A 22523-nucleotide genomic window follows, 5' to 3' on the forward strand; every position below is an offset into this window, starting at 1 on the left:
TGTTAGACATTTTCTTAAAATTTTAACTATTTATGGAGTGTGTGTGTGTGAGAGAGAGAGAGAGAGAGACAGAGAGACAGAGACAGAGATGGCACCTGAAGGAAATCAAAGGATACATTTGAGGAGTCAGTTCTTTCCTTCCTTTTTACAGGACCATTGTTTCTGCACCATTGTCCTGGCAGTTCTATGTCCACCTCCCCATTTGCAGCATGAGCGCTAAAGGTGCATTTGCAGATCTCCACATCCAGGGTTTTCACATGGGTTCTGGCAATTGAGCTTAGGTTGTCTCGCCTGTACTTGTGCCTTCACCAGCTGAGCCCCAATCTTGAGGTTTTCTCTGGTGGGGCTGGGGTACAGCACCATTAGAGTGCTTGCCCTAGTTCACTGTCCAGCACCACACACAAAACTGTGTGCCTTTGTGTTAGATAATGTTTTGCTTTGTAACCAGCTGCTTTACTACAAGAATTCACACTGGTACAAACCAGGAAGACCAACCAAATGGGTGGGAATCAAGCGAGGGCTCTGCAAGGGGTCTACTTAGACTTTGACATTTCTTTTTCTAAATGTTATATTCTGAATGTTTTCAAAATTCCAGGTCTTGAGGACCTGGGGAGGTGGCTCAGTCGGTAAAATGGTTACCAGCCAAGCATGAGGATCTGAGTTCAGATGCCTCGCAACCCCATGAAAGGCTCGATATGTGGGGTGCACCTATCATCCCAGCACTGGAGAAACAGACGGGAGGATCCCTGGAGCCAGACTAGCATAATCTGCAAGCTTCAGGTTCAATGAGAAACTGGTTAAAAAAGCAAATACCAATAGAGGAAGACTCATTATATCAACCTCTGACCTCTGACCTCCACACACATCCATACACAAAAACCTGAGGCTTGGGGCTGGGTATATGAGTTTTGTCTCACATAAGGCCTCTAGTATCCCCGGCTGATAGTGAATTTGACATTTTGCTGAAGATGACCTTCAAAGGCTGATCCTCCTGACTCTACCTCCCAAGACCTAAGAATACAGACCTCCCACTATGCTCAGTTTATATGGTGCTATGGTGTGAACACAGGACTTCGTCCATGCTGGACAGTTTACCAACCACCACCACACACACACACACACACACACACCACACCAATGTGACTTGGGGCAGGAAGGACGTCTCAGCAGGTAAGGGCCCTTGCTGCTCAAGCCTGACGACCTGAGTTCGATCCCTGGAAACCACATGGTAGGAGAGAACTAACCCTTGAGTTGACCTCTGACCTCCAGATACATACCTTCCCACACAATAAGTGAATACACAAATGCAATAAAATGTTTAAATAAAAGCTTAATAGGATCTGATGGCTGTTATAAATTAGAAAACATATAAACGTCAAGCAGCTAAAGATTTGAGGCGTGGGAGGTGGGAGGTGGTTCCGTGGTTAGGAGTGCTTCCTGCACCTCCAGGTTTCCTGATGTCCTAGCACCCACATCACCCCAAACTATAACTCCAGCCTCAGGGGATCTAACACTTCTTCTGGCCTCCAGGGGCTTCCTCCCATGGGAGTAGGGGGTGCAAACACACTTGCACACTTACAACTACAAATAAAATGAAAACAAACATAGTCCTGAAGCAATATACCCCTAATATAGACTTGACCAGATTATGAGATTTGTATATACTATCATCTTTGTCAGGGTTTTCTAGAGGTGCACCCTAACCAGGGAAAGTGTTAACTTAATTAAATCCATGATTTCCTTAGATGATAATGACCCCCTGCTTTTCTGCCTCCCCATGAACGGCAACTTCCCTGGCCCCACTCCTTGGGACCAGTGAAGCCATTGAAAACTGTCCCTAGTAAACCTGCATTTATAAGCTCTGATTTGGCTTGAATTGGCACATTTCATCAGGCAGAATAACTATCAGTAATTACAAATTGGAACACATTTTAGAAATGGCCCATCTCTAAAAATACCACTGAAACCAGACATGGTGGTGAAGGCTCATAAGCCCGGGACTGGGGAGGCTGATGTGGTGGGATGATGACGCTTGAGCCACCTACCAAGGCCCCGCCCCAAACAAAAACCACCCAAGAAGCAGACTGGCAAACAGCTTAAATTCTACAAAGGTCTAAATTCTAAATTTTACCTTACACACTGGTTTTAAAAATAAATCATGTTGTTGTTGTTGTTTTGAGATATTGTTGCAGTGTTCTGCTGGGTGAATATTCCTAATTTAGCTAAGGCACTCTGTTTTTCACAGACTCTGCCAGCGCTCCCAGCCTAAGGCTAGTGTGAATATTATGAATAATACTGGCATAGTTTTTTTTTTTTCTCCATGCAACACTGAGGACCAACCCCAGGTTCTTTTGCATACTAAACAAACATTTTACCACTAACACACAGCACCAGATAAACATTTATATATTAGAAATTTGGTGGTCATAGCAATTATAATTATTGAAAAACACCTAGCAGTGGGGTTTCTTAAGCGTGAAGTGTATATGCTCTGTCTAAAGGTAGTTATTTGCCATATAATAACTCTGAAGTAAATTATAGACCACATGTTTAGCAATTGTCTCCTAAAATCCTTATTGCCTACTGCTGGGCACAGAGCTACTGTAGTCCTGTAATCCCATTACTGAGGAGGCTGTGAAAGATCATGAACTTGAGACAAACCTGTACTATAAAACTCCTATTATGGGGCTGGAGAGATGGCTCAGAGGTTAAGAGCACTGGCTGCTCTTCCAAAAGTCCTGAGTTCAATTCCCAGCAACCACATGGTGGCTCCCAACCATCTGTAATGAGGTCTGGTATCCTCTTCTCGCATGCAGGGTACATGCAGTCATAATACATAATAAATAAAAAATCTTAAAGAAGTCCCTTAGTTAAATTAGCAGCAGCAGCAGCAGCAGCAGCAGCAACATGTAGACATCTGAGTTTATGTAAGGATGCCATGCTTACACAATGAGAAAATAGCCTATCACATTTCTCAGAATAGAAGTCCCTGCTGTGAGGTGTTGGGTCACATGTTACTGTACCATGAAATTGTTGTATTTTGTTGTTTTAGTTTGTTGTTTGTTAACCAAGCCATTTAACAGTCCCTCCATGAACGTGTGAAGGTTTCACTGCTCTCCACATTCACCAGTTCCTTTTCTCGGGGATGATACCCCAGAGAGCAAGCAACACAAGATCGCTCTCATGGCACAAGCATGGCTGCGTGGTTTCTGGCTCTGGCCTTTGTGGAGCCGCTGGTAGTATTATCGTATGACTCTTGCTGAAGCGTCATATTTTTAGTCTTGTAAAATGTTTACCTTTTGGCTATGACAGTTTCAAACTAAGGGCCTTATGATACCAGGTTCCCAACGCCTACTACAGAGAAGCCAAAGCCTCCTCTCCAGCCAACTGAGGGAGGTTTATGGTCTTTCTCAGGCAGGGACTACTCCTCTCGTTAGCATAGAATTTGTAGAAGACTGATCATCTTTCAGCTCCTTAAAAAGAGGTGTGGGACCACAGCTCTCCAGAGGATTGTGCCAGAACACTGGGGTATTGCTCTAGATTATTTCGCCCACTTCCACAGCTGGGATCATTCTTTCTTTACTTCTTCTTCTTTCTTTTTTTTTTTCTTGAGACAAGGTTTCTCTGTGTAGCCTTGGCTGTCCTGGACTCACTTTGTAGACCAGGCTGGCCTCGAACTCATGGAGATCTGCCTGCTTCTGCCTCCCAAGTGTGGGATTAAAGGCGTGCCTCACCACTGCCTGGCCATTCTTTCTTTACAAACGATCTCCATTGGTGTGTCCCTATTTCCAAAAAAAAAAAATTTTTTTTTTTAAATTCTCGGACACACAAACCCAGAAATCTTGATCGAAGGTTCATAGTTAACCTTCATAGATCCTCCTATGTAGACCAGGCTGGCTCCCAACTCATACCTGCTTGCCTCTGGAAACTCTACCCTTACAAGCGGCTTCTGATCCCACAGGATGGTAACTGCAGCCTCTAGGTACAACAGACATAGCACCATCTGTCAGGAACTATCTGGTACAGACTGATGAGTGACTCGTTCCTGACAGCAGAAAGGCGGGCAGTCTGTAACTATGAAGAGCAACTATGGCCGTGCATGGGTGTATCAAACTCCTATCAGGAAAACCAGACCCAAGAACTTACTAGACATGCCAGACCAAGAAAAGGGTCGACCGACCACCCTCACCTGGTACCTACTACCAAATGGGCACCTAACAGTGCAATGGAAAGCCCTATACGAGCCCATCATCGAATGATTGCTGTGTGCGTCGAGTACCGACGCAGGACGCCCCTATAGTGCAGCTTCATCTTGGCGGCTGTGAGCCACCACGTGGTCGCTGGGAATTGAATTCGGGACCTTTGGAAGAGCAGGCAGCGTTCTTAACCTCTGAGCCATCTCCAGCCCCGGTACCTCTATTTTATAAGCTACCCGCTGTTACAATTGTTGTATATTAAATCTATTGTTTGTTTGTTTGTATAGGAAGCCAACAGAAACTGTAATCCCCGAACTCGGGAAACTGACGTAGTAATGGTCAGCTTGGGCTATATAGCGAGGCTGAGCTACAGTGTGGGACCCTGACTTGAAAAACGAAATAAAAGGGGAGGGGCCTGTGGAGGAAGGAAAGTAAGCTGGAAGAAAATAAGAGGGAAACGAGAAAGAGCTAGAAGAAAGGGGAGGGGAGAGAGCGAGAGCCTTGAAAGGAGCAAGGTGGGAGCTTACTGGCCATTTGCCTAAAGCGTACGGACGGGCTCTGCCTGCTTCCTGGCCACCGTGCTCTTCCGGTCCCAGAAGCCCCCACGCGGCGGAAGTCGTCACTGGGCGGGCCCGGTAGCGTCCGTGGTAGCTCGCCATGGCGATGGGCAGCGGTGGCGCGGTCTCTGAACAGGAAGACGCGGTCCTGTTCCGGCGTGGCACCGGTCAGGTGAGGTCGCAGGTGGCGCAGCCCGGCGCCAGCGCTCGGAGAGCTGCCCGGGACCGAGCCAGTGCGCGCTCGCTCGGGCTGCGTGCTGCTGCTATTCCACCCGCAGGCGGCTCTGGGTGCAGTTTGGGCGCCTCCGAGACTGAGAGGCACGCTTCGGTGCTGTGTGACCACCGTGAAGGCGTGTGCGGGGGACAGGCTGACCGAGAGCGATGAAGCCAGTTAGGAATCATTGAAATGCTCCAAATTTAGGTCAGGATCAAGATGTTAACAGTGACTTTAGACTAACGTGTTGGGTTCTGGATGTAGTTTTGTGGCTAGAAGGACCAAGTTTCTCAGCCAACAGCTGAGGATAACTAAAGTTGGCCCGGGTGGTTGAAAAGCTGCTGTTGACAGCCGGCCACTCAGGCGGGGAAGACGAGAAAGGCTTACAGTGTGTGAGGCGGAAGAACAGAGCCAGGAGGATCAGGATTCCAAGCCTGTCGTCGGTGTGAACGCGAGCCCAGCCTAAACTATAGTGAGACTCCGTAAAACAAACGCTCTTAACTGGGAGGGAAAAGGAGAGCTACAGGCTGTGCCTGTGACCAATCCCAGCTACTGAGGCAGGATTCTGTGGCTGAGGCTAGCCTGAGAAACAACATACTACTCCACCTAAAAAGCAAAGTTGAAAACATTAGGAGTTCAGCCTTGGTATAGGATGGTGTGTGATTTCTGCTTGGCGCGTAGGAGAGTGGAGAGAATTCATGGCAGCATTTGACGATGCTCCATAATTCCGTCTCTCTCTGAACAGCCCAGCAGCTCCTGTCCCGGTGGTCTGGTTCTCATCTTAAGCCACACACTTCCCTGTGGTTATTTGTTATCTAGGTGTCTTCTTCCGCCCCGGGTGTAATCTTATTTATTGGTTTGTCTTGTTGTTTTGTTTTGAGACAGGTCTCACCATGTAGCCCTAGCAGACCTGGAACTCTCCATGTAGGCCAAGCTGGTGTCAAACTCAGAGATTGACCTGCCTCAGCCTCCCGTGTGCTAGGGCTAAAGGGGTCCACCACCACACCAGGTTTTGAAGTTTGTTTGGCTCTTTTTTTTCTTTTTGAATCAGGGCCAAATTCCATGGCCTAAATTGGCCTAGAATTCAATATATAGACAAGGCTAGCTTGAAATTCTTGGCCACCCTTCTGGCTTTACCTCCCCAGTGTTGGGATTACAGATTGCAGATATGAGCCATTATAATTTGTAGTTTGTGGTTTGTTTGCTTGTTTTTTTTTTTTTTTTTTTTTTTTTTTTTTTTTTTTTTTTTTGAGGCAAGGTCTTATGTTGTAGCCTACACTGTCTTGGAATCCACTCTGTGTAGCCCAGGCCAGGCCTGGCAATCCTCCTGCCTCTGCTGAGTAAACTGAGGCTTTTTTTTTTTTTGGTTATGAGACCTGTTATGCTAGTAAGTGGTGACTTCCTAAAAATGCAAACCTCTGTAACACATACATATTGAGTATTTGGATTGTAGGCATGTGCTAGGGGTTGAACTGGAGCCTTTGGACTACATCCCCAGTACTTTCTAATATATATATATACTTTCTAATGTATATATATATATATATATATATATATATATACATACACACACACACACACATATATATGTGTGTGTGTGTGTGTGTTTCCTTATTAAACACATCTATCTATAAATTGTTTGTGTTTCTTTCCCATTTCAGAGTGATGATTCTGACATTTGGGATGATACAGCACTGATAAAAGCTTATGATAAAGCAGTGGCTTCCTTTAAGGTATGGAACGTTTAATCATTCTTTTCCTTATTTTCTCTTGTCATACATTTAGGGGAAAGAAAACTAAAGTAAATCGAGGCTTTCTTAGGTGGTGGGACCTGTTATGTTAGAAAGTGTTGAGTCTCTAGAAATGCATCCTTCCTAACACACACATTTCTGTCACTGTTTTCATAGAATGCTCTAAAGAATGGTGACATTTGTGAAACTTCAGATAAGCCAAAAGGCACAGCTAGAAGAAAACCTGCTAAGAAGAATAAAAACCAAAAGAAGAATGCCACAACTCCCTTGAAACAGGTTACTTATTTATTTAAACAGAGTCTTGCCCAGTCTGAGGGAAAGGGCTGATGATGCTGTTTAGAGTGCCTGAGAGCTGTGAACTGAGTCAGCAGTGTACGAATGCACAGGCACACATACATGCGTACATGGACATGCTGGGTATTAAACCCAGAGCTTCTTCTATCCTAAGTATGTGCTGTATTCTTGATCCTATAACTCTAGTGTGCATGTGCATACACACACACACACACACACACACACACACACACACACACACACACACCTTTCAACAATTTAAAAATCATTATGAAAACCAAAACTTCTGGGTAACTAGGTCTGCTAATTCAAGAACAGAGGACCCAGGTGGGAGTGCAATGCACTGATACAGCACCTGCTGGGTGCAGGCCCAGCCCTGTGTGTCCCAGGGTGGGAGTGCAGTGCATTGATAGAGTACCTGCTGAGTACAGGCCCAGCCCGGTGTGTCCTGCATTACACCCCCACTAAATCAGAACAAATCCTAGAGACTAGATGATAATTTTTTTCTCATTTTCTGTTTGCTTGGTGTGTGTGTGTGTGTGTGTGTGTGTGTGTGTGTGTGTGTGTGTGAGAGAGAGAGAGAGAGAGAGAGAGAGAAAGAAAGTAGTCTGATGCCTCATTAGCCAACTCATTATACCAAAAGGGAAGGGTGTTTGTATTTGGTGAGCATTTGCTTTTATTTAGCTAGAGTGCTGGATGCACTTGGGGTCTCTCTTGTTCTTAATGGCAAGTTTAAGTGCTAGACTACATTACAACCATACTGAGCAAAGAAGTGACTAAGCAGTGTCTGACTGAGTAGACGGGGAATTGGAATTGCAGCTGGCGAGCTGCGTTAGGGTTTGTTCTACTCAAAAGATGTACTGTACGTGTGTCTGAGTCTTTCATTTCTTTTCTAGTGGAAAGTTGGTGACAAATGTTCTGCCATTTGGTCAGAAGATGGCTGCATTTACCCAGCTACCATTGCGTCAGTTGATTTTAAGAGAGAAACCTGTGTTGTGGTTTATACTGGATATGGAAACAGAGAGGAGCACAATCTGTCTGATTTACTGTCCCCAACCTGTGACGTAGCTAATAATATAGAACAGAGCGCTCAGGAGGTAAGGTCATGAAAGAGTCCGTTCCTAAAGTAGACGCTAAATAAGGAAAAAGCATTATAATCAGTTGTCACTCTGACCCACCAAGCCATTAAATAATACCCTCATTCTCTCTTGTCCTCTCATTCTCCTTGCTAGGAAACAAGGCCAGGGCCCTACAAATGCTAGGCAAGTGCTCTTGCCTTTGCATAACAAAATGATTGTTTTTCTTTTTAAAGAATGAAAGTCAAGCTTCAACAGATGACAGCGAAAACTCCTCCAGATCTGTCGGAGGCAAACCACACAGCAAGTCCAAAGCGGCTCCATGGAACGCGTTTTTCCCTCCACCACCCCCAATGCCAGGGCCAGGTTTGGGACCAGGAAAGGTAAATGTTCTGTTCAGGAAGTAATTAATATTGGGACCCTAAGTGTTCCATTAATTTATAGCTTTCCTATGAAACTAGTTTTTCTAGGCCAGTATCTTTAAAAAGAAAGTGTAGTAGTGAGGGTGTTGGGAGCAAGAGGCTCTTCCGACTGCCATGGGATAGTAGGCTAGTACTTAGTATCCTTTCCGTTTTCAAGACCTTTATTGCATCATGGAGTGTGTGCATGAGACCCACATGGTGGAAGGAAAGAGCCTATTCTGCAAGTTGACTTCTGACTTGCACAGATCCTTGTGCTCTATGTGCTAAGTACTGTGGGATTATAGGCATGTGCCAGCCACCACACCTGGTTTGTTCCACAGTATATTACAGGGTTAAGATGTAAACACTTTTTATGGCCTCTTTGGTTGTAAGTAGAAGTAGTTAACTTGAAAAAGAATATGGCAGGATCCTTAACTAGCTAGTTTGTTTTGTACTAAGCAACAGTGTTTTTCCTCAGAGAGAATGCTACTTAGATAATTCTTGTGTGTGCACACATAAGTTTGTGTGTGTGCATGTTATGTTTGGGCACTGGTGCATGTGTTGGCCAAAGCTCTACGGTGAGCTTCTTCCTCAGTCACTATCCACCTCATTTTCTGGGACAGAGCATGTCAGTGAAGGCAGAGTTTGCTGACTCAGCTGGTGTGGCAGGCCAGTGAGCCCAGGGGTCCTGTCTCCATCTTCCCAGGGCTGGCGCTGTAGATGTGTGCTGCCTTGTCTTGCTTGGCTGTGTGGGTACTGGGGACCCAAAATCAGGCCTTCATGCTTGTGAGGCAGGTGCTTTACCAGCTGAGCCATCTCTTCACCCCTAGATAGTAATTTTTAAAAATCAAGAGAAATGAGCACAGTAGTGGCTTGTCAACTCTGAGCACTGGAGGCTGTGAGGAGACAGTTACTGAGTTTGGAACCAGCCTGGGCTACATAGTGACATGGTTTTTTGTTTTGTTTTGTTTTGTCGTCGTTGTTGTTGTTGTTTTAAACGACAAAAGTAAAACCTAGAATGAAAAAAAGTGACACCAGGCGGTTTAGTGGGTATAGCATCTGCCCCAAGCTGCTAACCTGAGTTTGATTCCCCCGAGTCCTCTTGATAGAAGGAGAGAAACAAATCCCAAAGGTTGTCTCTGGGTTCCACATGAGCACCACGACACATGCTCCACCCATGCAGGCACACACCACTAAATAAATTAATTTTTTAGAAAATTAAAAAAAAAAAACAAAAAGACTTTCTATGATAATTTTCTAACTGAAGGTTGTATTATATTAGAGTTTCTTGGCTCTGAAATATTTATCTTTCTGGTAGTTTGTACAGTGTACTTTAGCATATGTAAGTGATAGGACCACTAAAACTTTTTTTCTTTTTTTACATTTATTTACTTGGGGTGGGTACTGTGTACATTCAGAGGGTGAAGGACAACTTGTGGGAGTTGGCTCTCTTCCTCCATGTGGGTCCTGGGAATTGAACTTGGGCTTTCAGACTTGGTGACAAGCACCTTTTATCTGCTGAGCCATCTTGTGAACCCAGTAACACGGTATCTATGAAATATTATTGTGATAGTGGGGGAAGAATATAATCTTGTGATTAAATTATCTTGGTAAGTACATTGTCTCCGATTTATTAGGCAGTTATAAATCTTTACTGTGATTTTATTTTCTGAGTGTTTATATAGAAAAGAAATGAAAAAATGTAGAGGCTACCATTTGAGATTTGCCTTATTTTTAATTATGTGTATTAGTGCATATCTGTGTGAATGTAATACACGTGCATTTAGTTACTGAGCCATCTCTCCAGTTCCTATTTTCATTATTTTGGTTTTGAATACTCTTTTTTGTGAAGGAAGGAATTTTCCTTTAAAATATTAACTTCCTTTGGAATCCTCTTTGCAGCCGGGTGTAAGATTCAATGGCCCTCCACCGCCACTGCCTCCCCCTCCCCCCTTCTTGCCGTGTTGGATGCCTCCGTTCCCTTCAGGACCACCAGTAAGTATAAAAGAATTTAGATTAAACTTTTATATGCGGTTAGGAATTTTTCAGAATATAGGAAATTGGAGTGTGCTAGCTTCGGCCACCCCAACGTTGGATTCTAACAAGTAAAAATGTAAACCTCAAGTTTTTGTTGTGCAGCCCTCTTACCCAGACACAGTGCTTGCCCAGGCTCATCTCCACGTTGTGTTGTGTGTGTTTCCTCCCTCAGTAGTTAGTACCCAGTTTACTGATGCTGGATTCTGTTAGAAAGGACTGTGCTCAGCACACAGAATATAGATTCTGTGTCTTCTGGAGTTCTTGGATGCAAGCTTCTGGGCCTGAAATTTCTCACTGTTTTATTCTTGTTTTTATTTGTTTGTTTGGGGTTTTGTTTTTGTTTTTTGTTTTTGTTAGTTTGATTTGATTTGGTTTGGTTTTCGAAACAGGCTTTCTTTCTGTGTAGAACAGGTTGTCCTTGAACTCACAGAGATCCAACTGCCTCTGCCTTCCTAATGCTGGGGTTAAAGGCGTGCCCCACCACCATCAGACCCTAATGGAATTTAGTGGTAGATTTTTAAAAGATCTTAACAGTAGTTAACAGGATATTTTTGGGCAGACTGTATTTGTGTGGGAGTCAGGAAGACATCCTTTCCCAAATCTTTCCTTTTAGTGGCCTTAAATTCTCAGTATGTGCGTGTGCGTGCGCACTTTGTTTTATGGAGAAACTGAGTCTCTGTTTTGTATCTTATGCATAGCTTCATAATGGAACAAAAATAGTCTAATCATACTATTTATTAAATGTCAGTTGCTTTTGATCTTTGTTAAATTTATTTATTGTTGCAGTGCTAGATTTTCAAAAAATTAAGTAGAAGGCATCTCATGGGGTATGGGAAAGGTTCAATTAATATCCATTATTCTCTGTGTAAAATGAACCCTGGATTTCATTATTTTCCTAACATGATTTCTTCCCTTTCCAGATAATTCCTCCGCCTCCTCCCATATCTCCAGACTGTCTGGATGACACTGATGCTCTGGGCAGTATGCTAATCTCTTGGTACATGAGTGGCTATCATACTGGCTACTATATGGTAAGGATTCCCTGGGGATTTCCTGACATCCTTTTTGCAGCTGTACAACTTTTGGTGCCGAGTTTTGCACCTAGAACTAGCTATTGCATGACTAAACATGTGGTTTGTTCTGCGGAGTCTAAAAATTTAAGGCTGTTTTTTATTTTTTTTATTTATTTATTTTTTGAAACAGGCTTTGTCTGTGTAATCTTGGCTGTCCTGGACTCCCTTTGTAGGCCAGGCTGACCTCGAACTCATAGAGATCCACCTGCCTCTGCATCCAGAGTGCTGGAATTAAAGGCCTGTGCCACCACGCCCGGCTAGGGCAGTTTTAAGACTACCTTAAAGTTTAAAAATTGACAGTCCTTTTTCATCATCCCTTCTGAGTATGGTTGTAGTTCGTTTACAACTTCTGGCTCTGGTTGTTTTTTAGTTTTTATTGTTGTTTGTTTGCTTTTTTAAAGACAGTTTCTCTGTGTGTCGCTGGCTGTCATGAAACTCTCTCTGTAGACTAGGCAGGCCTTGAACTCAGAAATCTGCTTGCCTCTGCCTCCAAGGCTTACACCACAACCACACAGTTCCTTTTGGTAGGATTTCTATGTATACTCCAGGTCGGCCTCTATACCCCTGGCTCTAACTGGCACACTGGCTTAGCCCACTCGCTGGTCAGTATTTTTCACTCCAGCCTAAGAAGCAGTTTTAGATAGCCATGGTCCTCAGAGTGTTTGCCCCAAATTCAGAGCTCCTTTTTAGGAGTGGCAGCTGTGTGTGTGCATAAGGACATTTCATTCCATTAGTGTGTTTAGTTTAAAGTGTTAGTTTAAAGTTTAGTTCAGAAGTGCGGGGGTGTGCTTTCCTGGAGCAGGGAGTGCTGAGGGCTTGTTCACCTTTGAGAGGAGTAAGCAAGCTTGTGAGTCAGGCTTTCCAGTAGCCCAAGACTTCTGAGGATCCCATTGACTCAGGTGAGCAATTCTTAGCCCTCACCCAGTGTGGCCCAAGCCACAGTGTCTCCTGCCATGTCACAGCAGGGCTCAGCTTGGAGGTCAGGACTCACCTCGTCCATCCTGTCTTTTAGAAATCAAAGCAGAGCAAGAGTGAGTGAGCGTTTGCGGTAGCGTAAGTGTGCTCTAGCTTTGGTCTTCACTAGGAACAAGTCACTTTGCTTTCATCTCGTGGCTGGATAGATGTGAATTTAGATGTACATGGAGATAAACGCAGATGGTATTTAAGTGAGAAGGAGGGTGTCTGACCAGGAAAAACAATTAATGTTTGAGTACTTAGCTTAAAAAAAAAAAACCAAAACAAAACTTTAGCACTTTCTACTTGTGAGTTCTAGTGTTTAATGATTTCTGGCGTTTGTTCATTGTTCCCGTGGGGCTGGGTTACACTACAGGACCTTGCAAGTCTGTCTCACTGAGCCGTACTCTCAGCTTTAGTGGGTGACGGAGAATGATACGTGTCACTGAGGTCAGGAGTATCACTAGTTATAAAGGAAGAAAAACTTAATTCCAACTTAGTATTTTTACTTTGTGATCCTTCTTGGATTTCTTTGTTTGTGTGTTTTGCAGGGGGAATACAGGGTCTCACTCTGTAGCTCAGGCTTCCCTGAATCTCTGTGTAGCTTGGCCTCTAAATTGTACCAATCCTCCTGCCTTAGCTTTCTAGTTGCTGGGGTTACAGTGTGTGCCACCATGCCTGGCTTGGATCCGTGACTGTTAAAGTGTATTGGAGTAGTATAAGTTACGTTTTTAAATATATAAACTTATTTTCTGATGGTATTTCATTAAATAAAATTAGTACAATGTCTGACATGAAACAGACTACTTACTTGGCCCTTGTTGTGCAGGAGAAACCCATGGCACTGCACATGTTAGGCAAATGCTCTAGCATCAAACTGTTCCTAGTCTCATGGTTTTTGTGGCAGAGTCTTACTGTATAGCTCAGCCTTGCACTGGCCCAGGCTGACCTTGAAATCAAGGACTTCTTGCTTTTGTCTCCTAAGCACCAGGGTCATTAGGTATACATCACTAAGTTGGGTTTAAGAATTATTGTTTTGTTCTGTTTTGTTTTTTAAAGGAGAGACCAGGCTAGTCTTGAACTCATTGATCCACCTGCCTCCATCTTCCAAGTGCTGGAATTAAGGCATGGGCTCCTGACATGAGGCGGGGGCTACTGTAGCACTGGCTGACTTCAGGTTCCCTGTGGATCTGAAGATGACTTTGAACTCCTGGTCCTCCTTCCTCTGCCTCCCAGTGCTGGATTGCAGACATGCATCGCCACACTCGGCATCCAGCTTGGCCTGAAATGTTTATTCACACATTTATCTACCGTATACTCTGTTCTTTTAACCTTTTATTTGCGTTCTTTACAGGGTTTCAAACAAAATAAAAAAGAAGGAAAATGCTCACATACAAATTAAGCAGTAAGTCTGTTTTTTAAAAAGCTGATTTTAGCCTTGTATAACTTTTATATGGGAAATGAGTGTTTTGGACATTTAAAAATTGATGTTTATGTAAAACTACTAAAGATAGTTTCTTTTTTAAAATTTGCACATGTGCCTGTGTCCCTGTGTGCTGTGGTGGGGGTGGGGTATGCATGGCTGCCGAACAGGACGTTAGATCCCTTGGGGCTTGAGTTACGTATGTTTGTCAGCTGCTTGACCTGGTGTAGCGAACAGAACTGTAGTCTAGAAGCACAGCAAGTGTTCTTAACTGCTGAGCCCTCTCTCCAGCCCCACTAAAGACGGCCAAAATTTAGATTAAATATTGAATTATACCCACATAATCAAATTCTCATGGTATCAAAGTATCATCTCCCGAATACTTGGTGGTTGGTTTGATTATGTTGGCAAAACAGACTCTTCCGCTGGCCTTGAACTCCTTGCTGTTCTGCCTCAGTCTCTGTAGTGTAAGGATTATAGATACGCACCACCATACCTGCTTTAGAATCTGGTGTAGAGTGTGAAGAGAATTGCAGTATCATTGCACTCAGCAGTGTGTGTGTGTGTGTGTGTGTGTAGGTATGGTAATGGCGATTGTACCTAGGGCCTCACACAAAAGTAGTAAGCAAACATTTCTGCCACTGAGCCATATCATCAAGTTTACATGTTACACTTTTTTGTGTGTATGGAGATTTTGCGTACATGTATGTACCATGTGCATGCCTGATGCCCTTGAGGCCAGAAGAGGGTATTGAATCCCGTGAAACTTGAGATATGTACAGGCGGATATAAGGCGGCTGGGTGTTCTAACAAGAAGAGTAAGTGCCATAACCGTCGAGCCATCTCTCTAGACCCACCCCCTCTTTTGATACTGCTGCAGTGTACAGTACACTGCATTATCTGTTGTCTTAGTTACTGACCTATCGCTTAGAAGAGACACCGTGACGAAGGCACCTCCTAACAGAAACTAGGGTGAGTTCATGATCATCACGGCAGGAAGTAGACAGGCATTGCTTTTAACAAAATATCAATCGTTTACCCCAGAAGCTGGGGTGAAGACCTGCTCTCTCAGAGAGGCAGAGAAAGCACCCAGCTGACCTTCCTCGTCAGCAGGCGTCTCTCTCCTATGCTGTCTCAAACAACCTTCTTTAAACTGAGTGTCCCTCCCTTCTACTTCCTGTGCTTCTCTCTCCCCATCCTCCTGACTTCCTCCTACTTTCTATGGCTTTTTCTTAATCCTATGTTCACTCCCTTTCAAGTGGTTGCTTGCCCTTCATCTTGACCTATGGTTGACTTTATTGAGTCAATGAATCCTGTTTACAATATTTAGGCAGAAAGCTCTTGGATTAAAGATGTGCGCTAAGGCTGAGCCACACCACAACTAGAAACAGATTTTTCCAGTAAATAACACACCCACAGGGTTCACAGTGTGCTCAGATATCATGCAGCAGACAGGCATGGCTCTGGAGTGCTGTTTATGTACCTATCATTCTTACTGTAACTTTCTGGAGGCCCTAGAAATTTGAGTTAATTTTTAACTCTAGGGGTACTTCATATTATAATCCAAGTGGCTTAATTTCTAGCTTTACTACATTGAAAAAAAAATGCTTATTAAACTGTTGCAGTCACTATTTTTTTTTTTTTTTTTTTTTCCGAGACAGCTTGTCTGTACTTTTAGCTGTCCTGTAACTCATTTTGTTGGCCTGGCTGGCCTTGAACTCACAGCGATCTGCTTGTCTCTGCCTCCCAAGTGCTGGGATTAAAGGCGTGTGCCATCACGCCCGGCTCAGTCACTACTTTTTAATGAAAACACATGATTTGATAATATGAAGTATGTTTAAATCATAATAGATCCTTAATTTTTAAACTAATATTATGTTAACATATTTTTAGTTTTTGCATTCTGTATAAAAATATGATTTGGGAACTGACAAGATGCTATAGAGGCCAAAAGGCTAATGACCTGAATTCAATCCCCAGGGTTGAAGGAGAGAACCAACTAGTTGTCTCTGACCTCCACACTTAGATACATATGCACACATGTGATTTCCTGTTTATATCTTATAACTGCCTAAACTTTTTTCTTTCAAATTCAGGTTCAGCTCTCTCCCAAGGAGAGGTTGGTTTCCCTGGCTGATAAGAACAGAAGTCTCATCATCATCTTTGTGGACTCTTTGTTTGAGTGGCATCACCAGCGTTTTCCCGGTCTGGGGTCCATGCCTAAATCACCAGTGGAGCGTGTTTAGAGCATAAGCAGTCTGAGGAACCAGATGGGGGAAATGTGAGTGCGTGGACGCCAGTCTGCCAAAACTGCCTGAGCACAGTTGTAGAGCAGTAATTTTTTCAGTGTGTTAAGATTTCTATTCATTCCTTTAAAGATAAATAAAAGTCTTTTTTTGAAATCTTGACTTTATAAATGTTTTCCTTTGGGATATATCCAGTGAAGTTGCGTCTAAAGATATAGAAAGAAAACTACTCAAACTTACTACTTGGGTAAAGGGTAATTTCTGAAAGTAGAACAAATTGATATTCCAACCATTGTGTGTTCTGTTGTTTTTTGTTGTTCTTTAGTGTGCGTGTTTTCCATTTCTCAAATATGGAGTCAAAGAACAACTTACAAAGACCTTTCTTTCTAGCTTGCTGTTTTGTTTGTTTGTTTGTTTTTCAAGACAGGGTTTCTCTGTGTAGCTGTCCTGGACTTGCATTCTGGACCAGGCTGGCCTCAAACTCATGTTGATCCTCCTGCCTGTCTCCCTGAGTGCTGGAGTCAAACGTGTGCGCCCCACACCCAGCTCATATCTTTTTTTCTATGTAGGTTCTAGGGATTGGATTGAAGTCATCTGGTGGCAGGCGCCTTTACCTGTTGAGCTTTCTTTCTTACCAACCCTGTTCTCTACTTTTTTGAAACAGTCTTGTTTTCACATGGCCTCTGTGTGATTCACAGTGCTCTTGACGTAGCCTCCCAGAGGCTGGCATCGCAGGGCCTGCCACACCTAACTGTGTTGTTGCCCTAGCACCTTCCCTTGCCTGTCTTTCTAGTCTCCCTCTCTCCCCTCGGTGTCCCTTACCTCATCATGTACACTGCCTAACCCAGTGCTCGTGCCATCTCTCCCCATTGTGACCTTGAAGTTCCATGTACCATCGCCATTGGATTCTCCCTGGTTTATTTACCTTCGGAAGAAGAGGTTAATGTGATCAGTATTTTATGCTGAAGATGGAGCCCATTGGTAGAGCACTGCCTGATGTGCGTCTCCACTACTATAAAACAGAATATGGTGAATGCTAGCCTTTCCTAAGTTTTGGCTAGGTGAACTAAATTAACTAAGCTCTCTATGTGCCTAGCATATTAGATGCCAAGTAAATATTATTAAATTAATAAATAGTCAATACTATTACAAAGCTAGTAAGTAGCTTTGTAAAGTATGTTCTATGACTTGAACTTTTAGAAGAGAGTATTACCTTTCATGACTATTTTCTGTTATAGATTCAACATAACGTGGTTAATTTGCAGATTGTTTAATTATTAATATATCCAGTTAACCTTCTAACCGGACATTAGATATTAACACTAATTTTAACTCCCTTTAGCACCCAATACATTAACTGGACTGAGGTCATTCATTCCAGCAAATAGTCAATGTCGTTCATATGCTGGGAGTTGCGCTTGGTGTAACTGGAAGAAGGATGCATTGAGTGTTAGCGTGTAGTGCACTTCCAGCTACTTGGAAAGCTGAGGTGGTAGGATTCATCATTTGAGACCAGCCTGGCCATCATAATGAGACCACATGTAATACAGTAACAGCAAAGAAAACAAGGCAGTAAAGATGTCTCAGCGAATAAAAGCACGGGGAAAGGAGAGGGGAGAGGTACAGCAAGAGGATCACTGTGCTTTGCTGGCCGTCAGCCTAGCCCCAAACCCACAGGTTCCAGGTTCTCAAGGGAATAACACAGCCAGTGACAAAGACACCAGTGGCCTTTGTGCAGGAGGGAACTGCATATGCCCACTCTCATGTGCACTCTGTGAGTTCAAGACCAGCCTGGTCTGCACAGCGAGTTCCAGGACAGCCAGGGCTACAGAGAGAAACACTGTCTCAAATAAATAAAGTGTGTGGGATAGCCATGGGGGACCATGTGGAATTGCCAGGATTTGTCAGCAGATTATATATGGTGTAAGAGAAGAGCCAAGGATAACTCTACGGGTTTCAGTAAGCAAGTGGAGGCGTGAAGTGGGAGTTTTGGGAGATGAAAGCCAGCATAGAGAGTATTTTGGTGAGGAGGAACATCAGTGGTTTGGAGATGTGAAATTTCAGTGCCCATTACAGTTATGTAAAGAGTCCGGGGCTAGAGATGGACCTGGAGGAGGTAGTGTAGGCATGGAACTTACAGCCATTCAGCTGGATGAGGTGGTCCAGGAAGTGCACTTCCACAGAGGGAAAGTCAGGAGACTGCAGACCTCCGTGGTTAGAGAGGAGAGAGCAGAGGGCTGAGCTGGAGCTGCCTGAGGAGGAGAGCCGGAGTGAGGAGCCCCATCAGCAGCTCAGCTGCTGGGAACCGGACAGGTAAGATGCACACTGCACCACAGTCATTGGATGTACCTGAGTGGAGGTCTCTGGTGCAGTGGAAGACGTAAGAGCTTGGGGAGAGGATATAAATGAAAAAACACACACCAGTGCTTGTAAAGCACTCTTCCAATGAAAGTTGTTTCTAGACTTGTTATATTTGGGGCTTAATAAAATATTTAATATCCATTTTCATGAGTTCACAGTTATTTGTTACTTGTTACAGTTGTACTCTGTGTGCACTATGCTTTGGTGTAAAATTGACTTCCTGGTTTGTTGTTGTTTTTAACGTAAAAATACAGCACATGTTCTAAGAAGGCACAGGCAGCGTTCAGAAAAGCAGCCCATTTGACGGATTTGGGGAGTTGGGATATGGAGTATGTGATCAGATGTTGCAGTAGGTTTGTTTTTCCTTTTAAGTGCTGAGGAATAAACTGGGACCATTGAATTCTTAGAACTGTTTCCTTTAAAATATTTCTATTTTTGTTTTATGGATGTGGGTGTTTTGTCTGCATACACATGTGTACCATGTGTTTGGTGTTCAGAGAGGCCAGGAAAGGGCACTGGAACTGCAGTTACAGATGGTCGCAACCTGCCATATGGGTGCTGGAAATGGAGCCTGGTCCTCTGCAAGAACCACCACTGCTTTTAACCACTGAGCCATCTCGGCAGCCCCTGTTTCTCTTGTCTTTGCAGTACTAGGGATCAAACCCAGGGCCTTGCGCAGGCTGGGCCACTGAGCAGCCTCCCCAACTGGTCCTTGACTTTATTTTGAGACAGTGTCTCTCTAGATTGCCCAGGCTGGCCTTGAACTTGTGCTTCTCCTGCCTCAGCCTCCAGAGTAGCTGAGTTTACACATGTGTGCTACTGTACACAGCTCACCTAGGTTCTTTTCCACCCGTGCTACTAACTTTAATGAGTTAAATCAGTTACCAAACTCCTCTTTTTAAGTTAAGCATCCGTGCAGTTCCAGGCTTCCTGTTCTCAACCTCACTCCCCTGTCATCGCTGCATGCACAGTGCTGGCAGTAGAGGGCACTGCTGAGACACTTAGGGCGCCAGGGGCTCTTGCTGGTGCTGGAGAGCTGGGGAGGTCCCTGCAGCACCAGCTCCATCCGCAGGCACCTAGGGCAGCACACAGTGCCTAGCTGCTCCTTCTGAGGCCTCTTGCAGCCAAACAGCCCAGCAGCTCCCAGGCTGCAGCTTCAGGACCCTGCAAGCTTTGGTGTCATGGTTTTGTCCTGCAAGGCATTGCTCTAAACACCAGGGTTTTCTCAACCAAGTGTGAATATCCTGAGTGTGGTCAGGGTTCCTGCAGAGGGAGGTTGTGTTATTGTTTTGATGACAAGATACTTTAACTTATTAAATTACATATGTGGATGGGTGTTTTGTCTGTATATATGTCTATGTGGAACCTCTATGTGACTGCTGGGGAATTGAACCCAAGTCTTCTTGCTCTTAACTGCTGAGCCATCCCTCTAACCCTAACTTTCTTAAGTCTTACACTTACTTTCTTATTTATTTTTTGGTGGTGCTGGAGATTGGTGCTTAGGGTCTCAAAAATACTCTGGAGGCATGCACTTTTGAGCTACACCCCAAGCCTAAAGTTTTACTTTAAATATCAAAATAACAGGCAATTATAGAACAAAAAATAAATAAATAAAAGGGAGAAGATGATGACTAGGAGTGCCACCTGCTTCAGTACTCAAATAACCAGTGCTAATTTTTTTTTCAACATTAGAAATCTTTTCCAAGCTTCATTTTATAACTGAAAAATAAAAAGCATATAATTAAGCTGTAAAGGTATTTTTTATACATTATGTGTTGGAACATGGTCCAAGAATGGAGTTGTGGAAGGAGAAATTCTGAGTGCTTGTGAGAACAGTCCAAGATTGTGACCTCAGTTTCTTCAAAACATGAAATTGTTTTTGGTATGTGTTTTCATGCCTCTCCCAGGTATACTGGATAGGAGTGAGCTTACATCAGATTACTCATTGCTTGCTGCTGTTATTCAATTAAAGGTTTATCCTTTATATGCCTCTAGACCAGCAGTTCTCAGCCTCCCTAATGCAACGACCCTTTAATACAGTTCCTTGTGCTGTGGTGACCCCGAACCATAAAGTTATTTTCATTGCTGCTTCATAACTGTAATTTTGCTACTGTTATGAATTGTAATATACATATTTATGGTTTTGGTGGTGTTAAATGACCCCTGTGAAAGGATCATTTGACCCCAGTGTGAGAACCACTATTCTATAGAAAAACATGTTCTTCCACTTGTCCTAATGATTGTATACAGCTTGAATTCAGAACTTTACTCAGGTGGTTTTTCTTAACTCTCAGAGCATGGAATTGTCTGATGTTCTGAATAAAATTGGCTATTGCATAAGACTTTAGTCTGCCTCATTTATTGATTTCATTCTTCCAAGTCCCATTTCCTCTAGAGAGGTAACAGTTACAAAATGACAAATAATTATCACGATCAAGTTAATATAACCAGAAATACTTACAAAACTAAATCATATACCCTAAACAAAATGGATTTCCAACAAAATTATAAAACTATTAATATATGTAACTCCTAAAAGCCTCTGGAACAAAAGCAGTTTTCTTTAAGCCCAATTTTTCCTCACATTGGCAATGAGATTATGTAAACCAGCACAGCCACACCAAGGCTGGCGAATTCACAAAAGCTCTGCAAAAACTAAAAACATCTCCCAGGAAGAGTCAGTTGCATCTTGTGGCAAAGTCAACTTGTGCTTCATGTGTGGGACTGATTCCATACTAAACCAGTCTGTTTGACTGGAAGCAGTGGTACACACCTGTAATCCCAACACTCTGGGAGACAGAGGCAGGTCGATCTCTATGAGCTCAAGGCCAGCCTAGTCTACAAAGTGGGTCCAGGACATCCAAGGCTACACAAAGAAACCCTATCTACAAAAACAAACAAACAAAAAAAACCCTGTTTCTTACCTTCATCAAATATTCCTTCCTTGTGGCTTTAACATAGGTCAATGTTCTTTTTTTTCAGCCTCTTCCTGTTGACCTTGGCAATAGAAGGTTTTCTGATAAACTTGACTGAAGCTGTAATCTTTAGACAGGACCATAGAAAGACTGCCAAGGCACTGTTCATTATAGCACAGTGTGGGCACGCAGACTTTCAGACAGTTGCCAGCCTGACACAGTTTAGGAATGAATATTCTTGTATATGCAGTAGTTAATGACTTGGTTTTGATTTAGGTCTAGAGTGAGGTCTTGTTATATAACCCAAGGTGGACTCAACCTCTTGATCCTTTTTCCTCAGTTTTCGCAGTACTGGGATTACACCATGACTATCTGGAGTGAAAGGTACTAGGAAATCGGGTTTTCAGACCTGCCATTAGCCTTCTGCTGCACCCGTCACTTCTGAGTGACAGGAGAGAAGGGCACTACCCATTTCCAGTGAACAAACAAGCGTTTGGACTGGGGGTGTCTTTCCTTCACTGCATCGATCACTTTCATGTCCTCGTCATCCAGGAGCCAACTGAGCATCCCGAGCCTGGTGAGGCTGGGCAGTCGGGACACACACTGACTCAGAGCCTTGACAGTGGTGGCCTGAACTTGGATGCATTCTGGGATATGCCTAGAAACATTCAGGTTTTGCAAGTTTGTCAGGTTGTCCAGGGCTTGAAAGAAATGTCTGTATCCTTCTTCTGTAATCTTGTGATTCATTGAAAGATCTAAGTTCTCAAGTTTCTGGAAACCTCCTCTGGTTGCTACCTTGGCTGGAAAAAAACAAAAACAAAAATATTCATGAAGACAAAATGCTATAAAGACTTGAGTAAAGATTATAAGGTTATTTGTAGTTAACCTCACACCCACTGGGCACATTGTTAATCCAAGTCCATGGCTGAAAGTAGGGACCTAACAGTGTTTTTGCTTCAGCTTTTTTGTTTGTTTGTTTGTTTGTTTTTCGTTTTTTAAAGATTTATTTATGGGCTGGAGAGATG

General features: G+C 43.5%; 3 protein-coding genes across 3 annotated transcripts in view; 2 read left to right on the top strand and 1 right to left on the bottom strand.

The window, feature by feature from the left end:
- The window catches only part of Taf9 (TATA-box binding protein associated factor 9), a 720252-nt gene that overhangs the window by 289240 nt on the left and 408489 nt on the right, over positions 1-22523 (top strand). The window lies entirely within an intron of this gene.
- LOC127212349 (survival motor neuron protein) lies at positions 4805-13986 on the top strand. The gene is made up of 8 exons (XM_051172455.1): positions 4805-4925; positions 6629-6700; positions 6875-6994; positions 7909-8109; positions 8325-8471; positions 10392-10484; positions 11447-11557; positions 13908-13986. Exons 1-8 carry the CDS (start codon positions 4854-4856, stop codon positions 13953-13955), a joined length of 864 nt encoding a protein of 287 aa, XP_051028412.1. The 5' UTR covers positions 4805-4853; the 3' UTR covers positions 13956-13986.
- The window catches only part of LOC127212339 (baculoviral IAP repeat-containing protein 1b-like), a 179828-nt gene continuing 179206 nt past the window's right edge, over positions 21902-22523 (bottom strand). The window contains exon 14 of the mRNA XM_051172428.1: positions 21902-22298. Within this exon, the coding sequence (XP_051028385.1) occupies positions 21934-22298 (365 nt within the window). The 3' untranslated portion in view covers positions 21902-21933. The remainder of the gene's footprint in view (positions 22299-22523) is intronic.

The sequence above is a fragment of the Acomys russatus genome, chromosome 30, assembly GCF_903995435.1.
Source record: "Acomys russatus chromosome 30, mAcoRus1.1, whole genome shotgun sequence".
In the NCBI taxonomy this organism is placed as follows: Eukaryota; Metazoa; Chordata; class Mammalia; order Rodentia; family Muridae; genus Acomys; species Acomys russatus.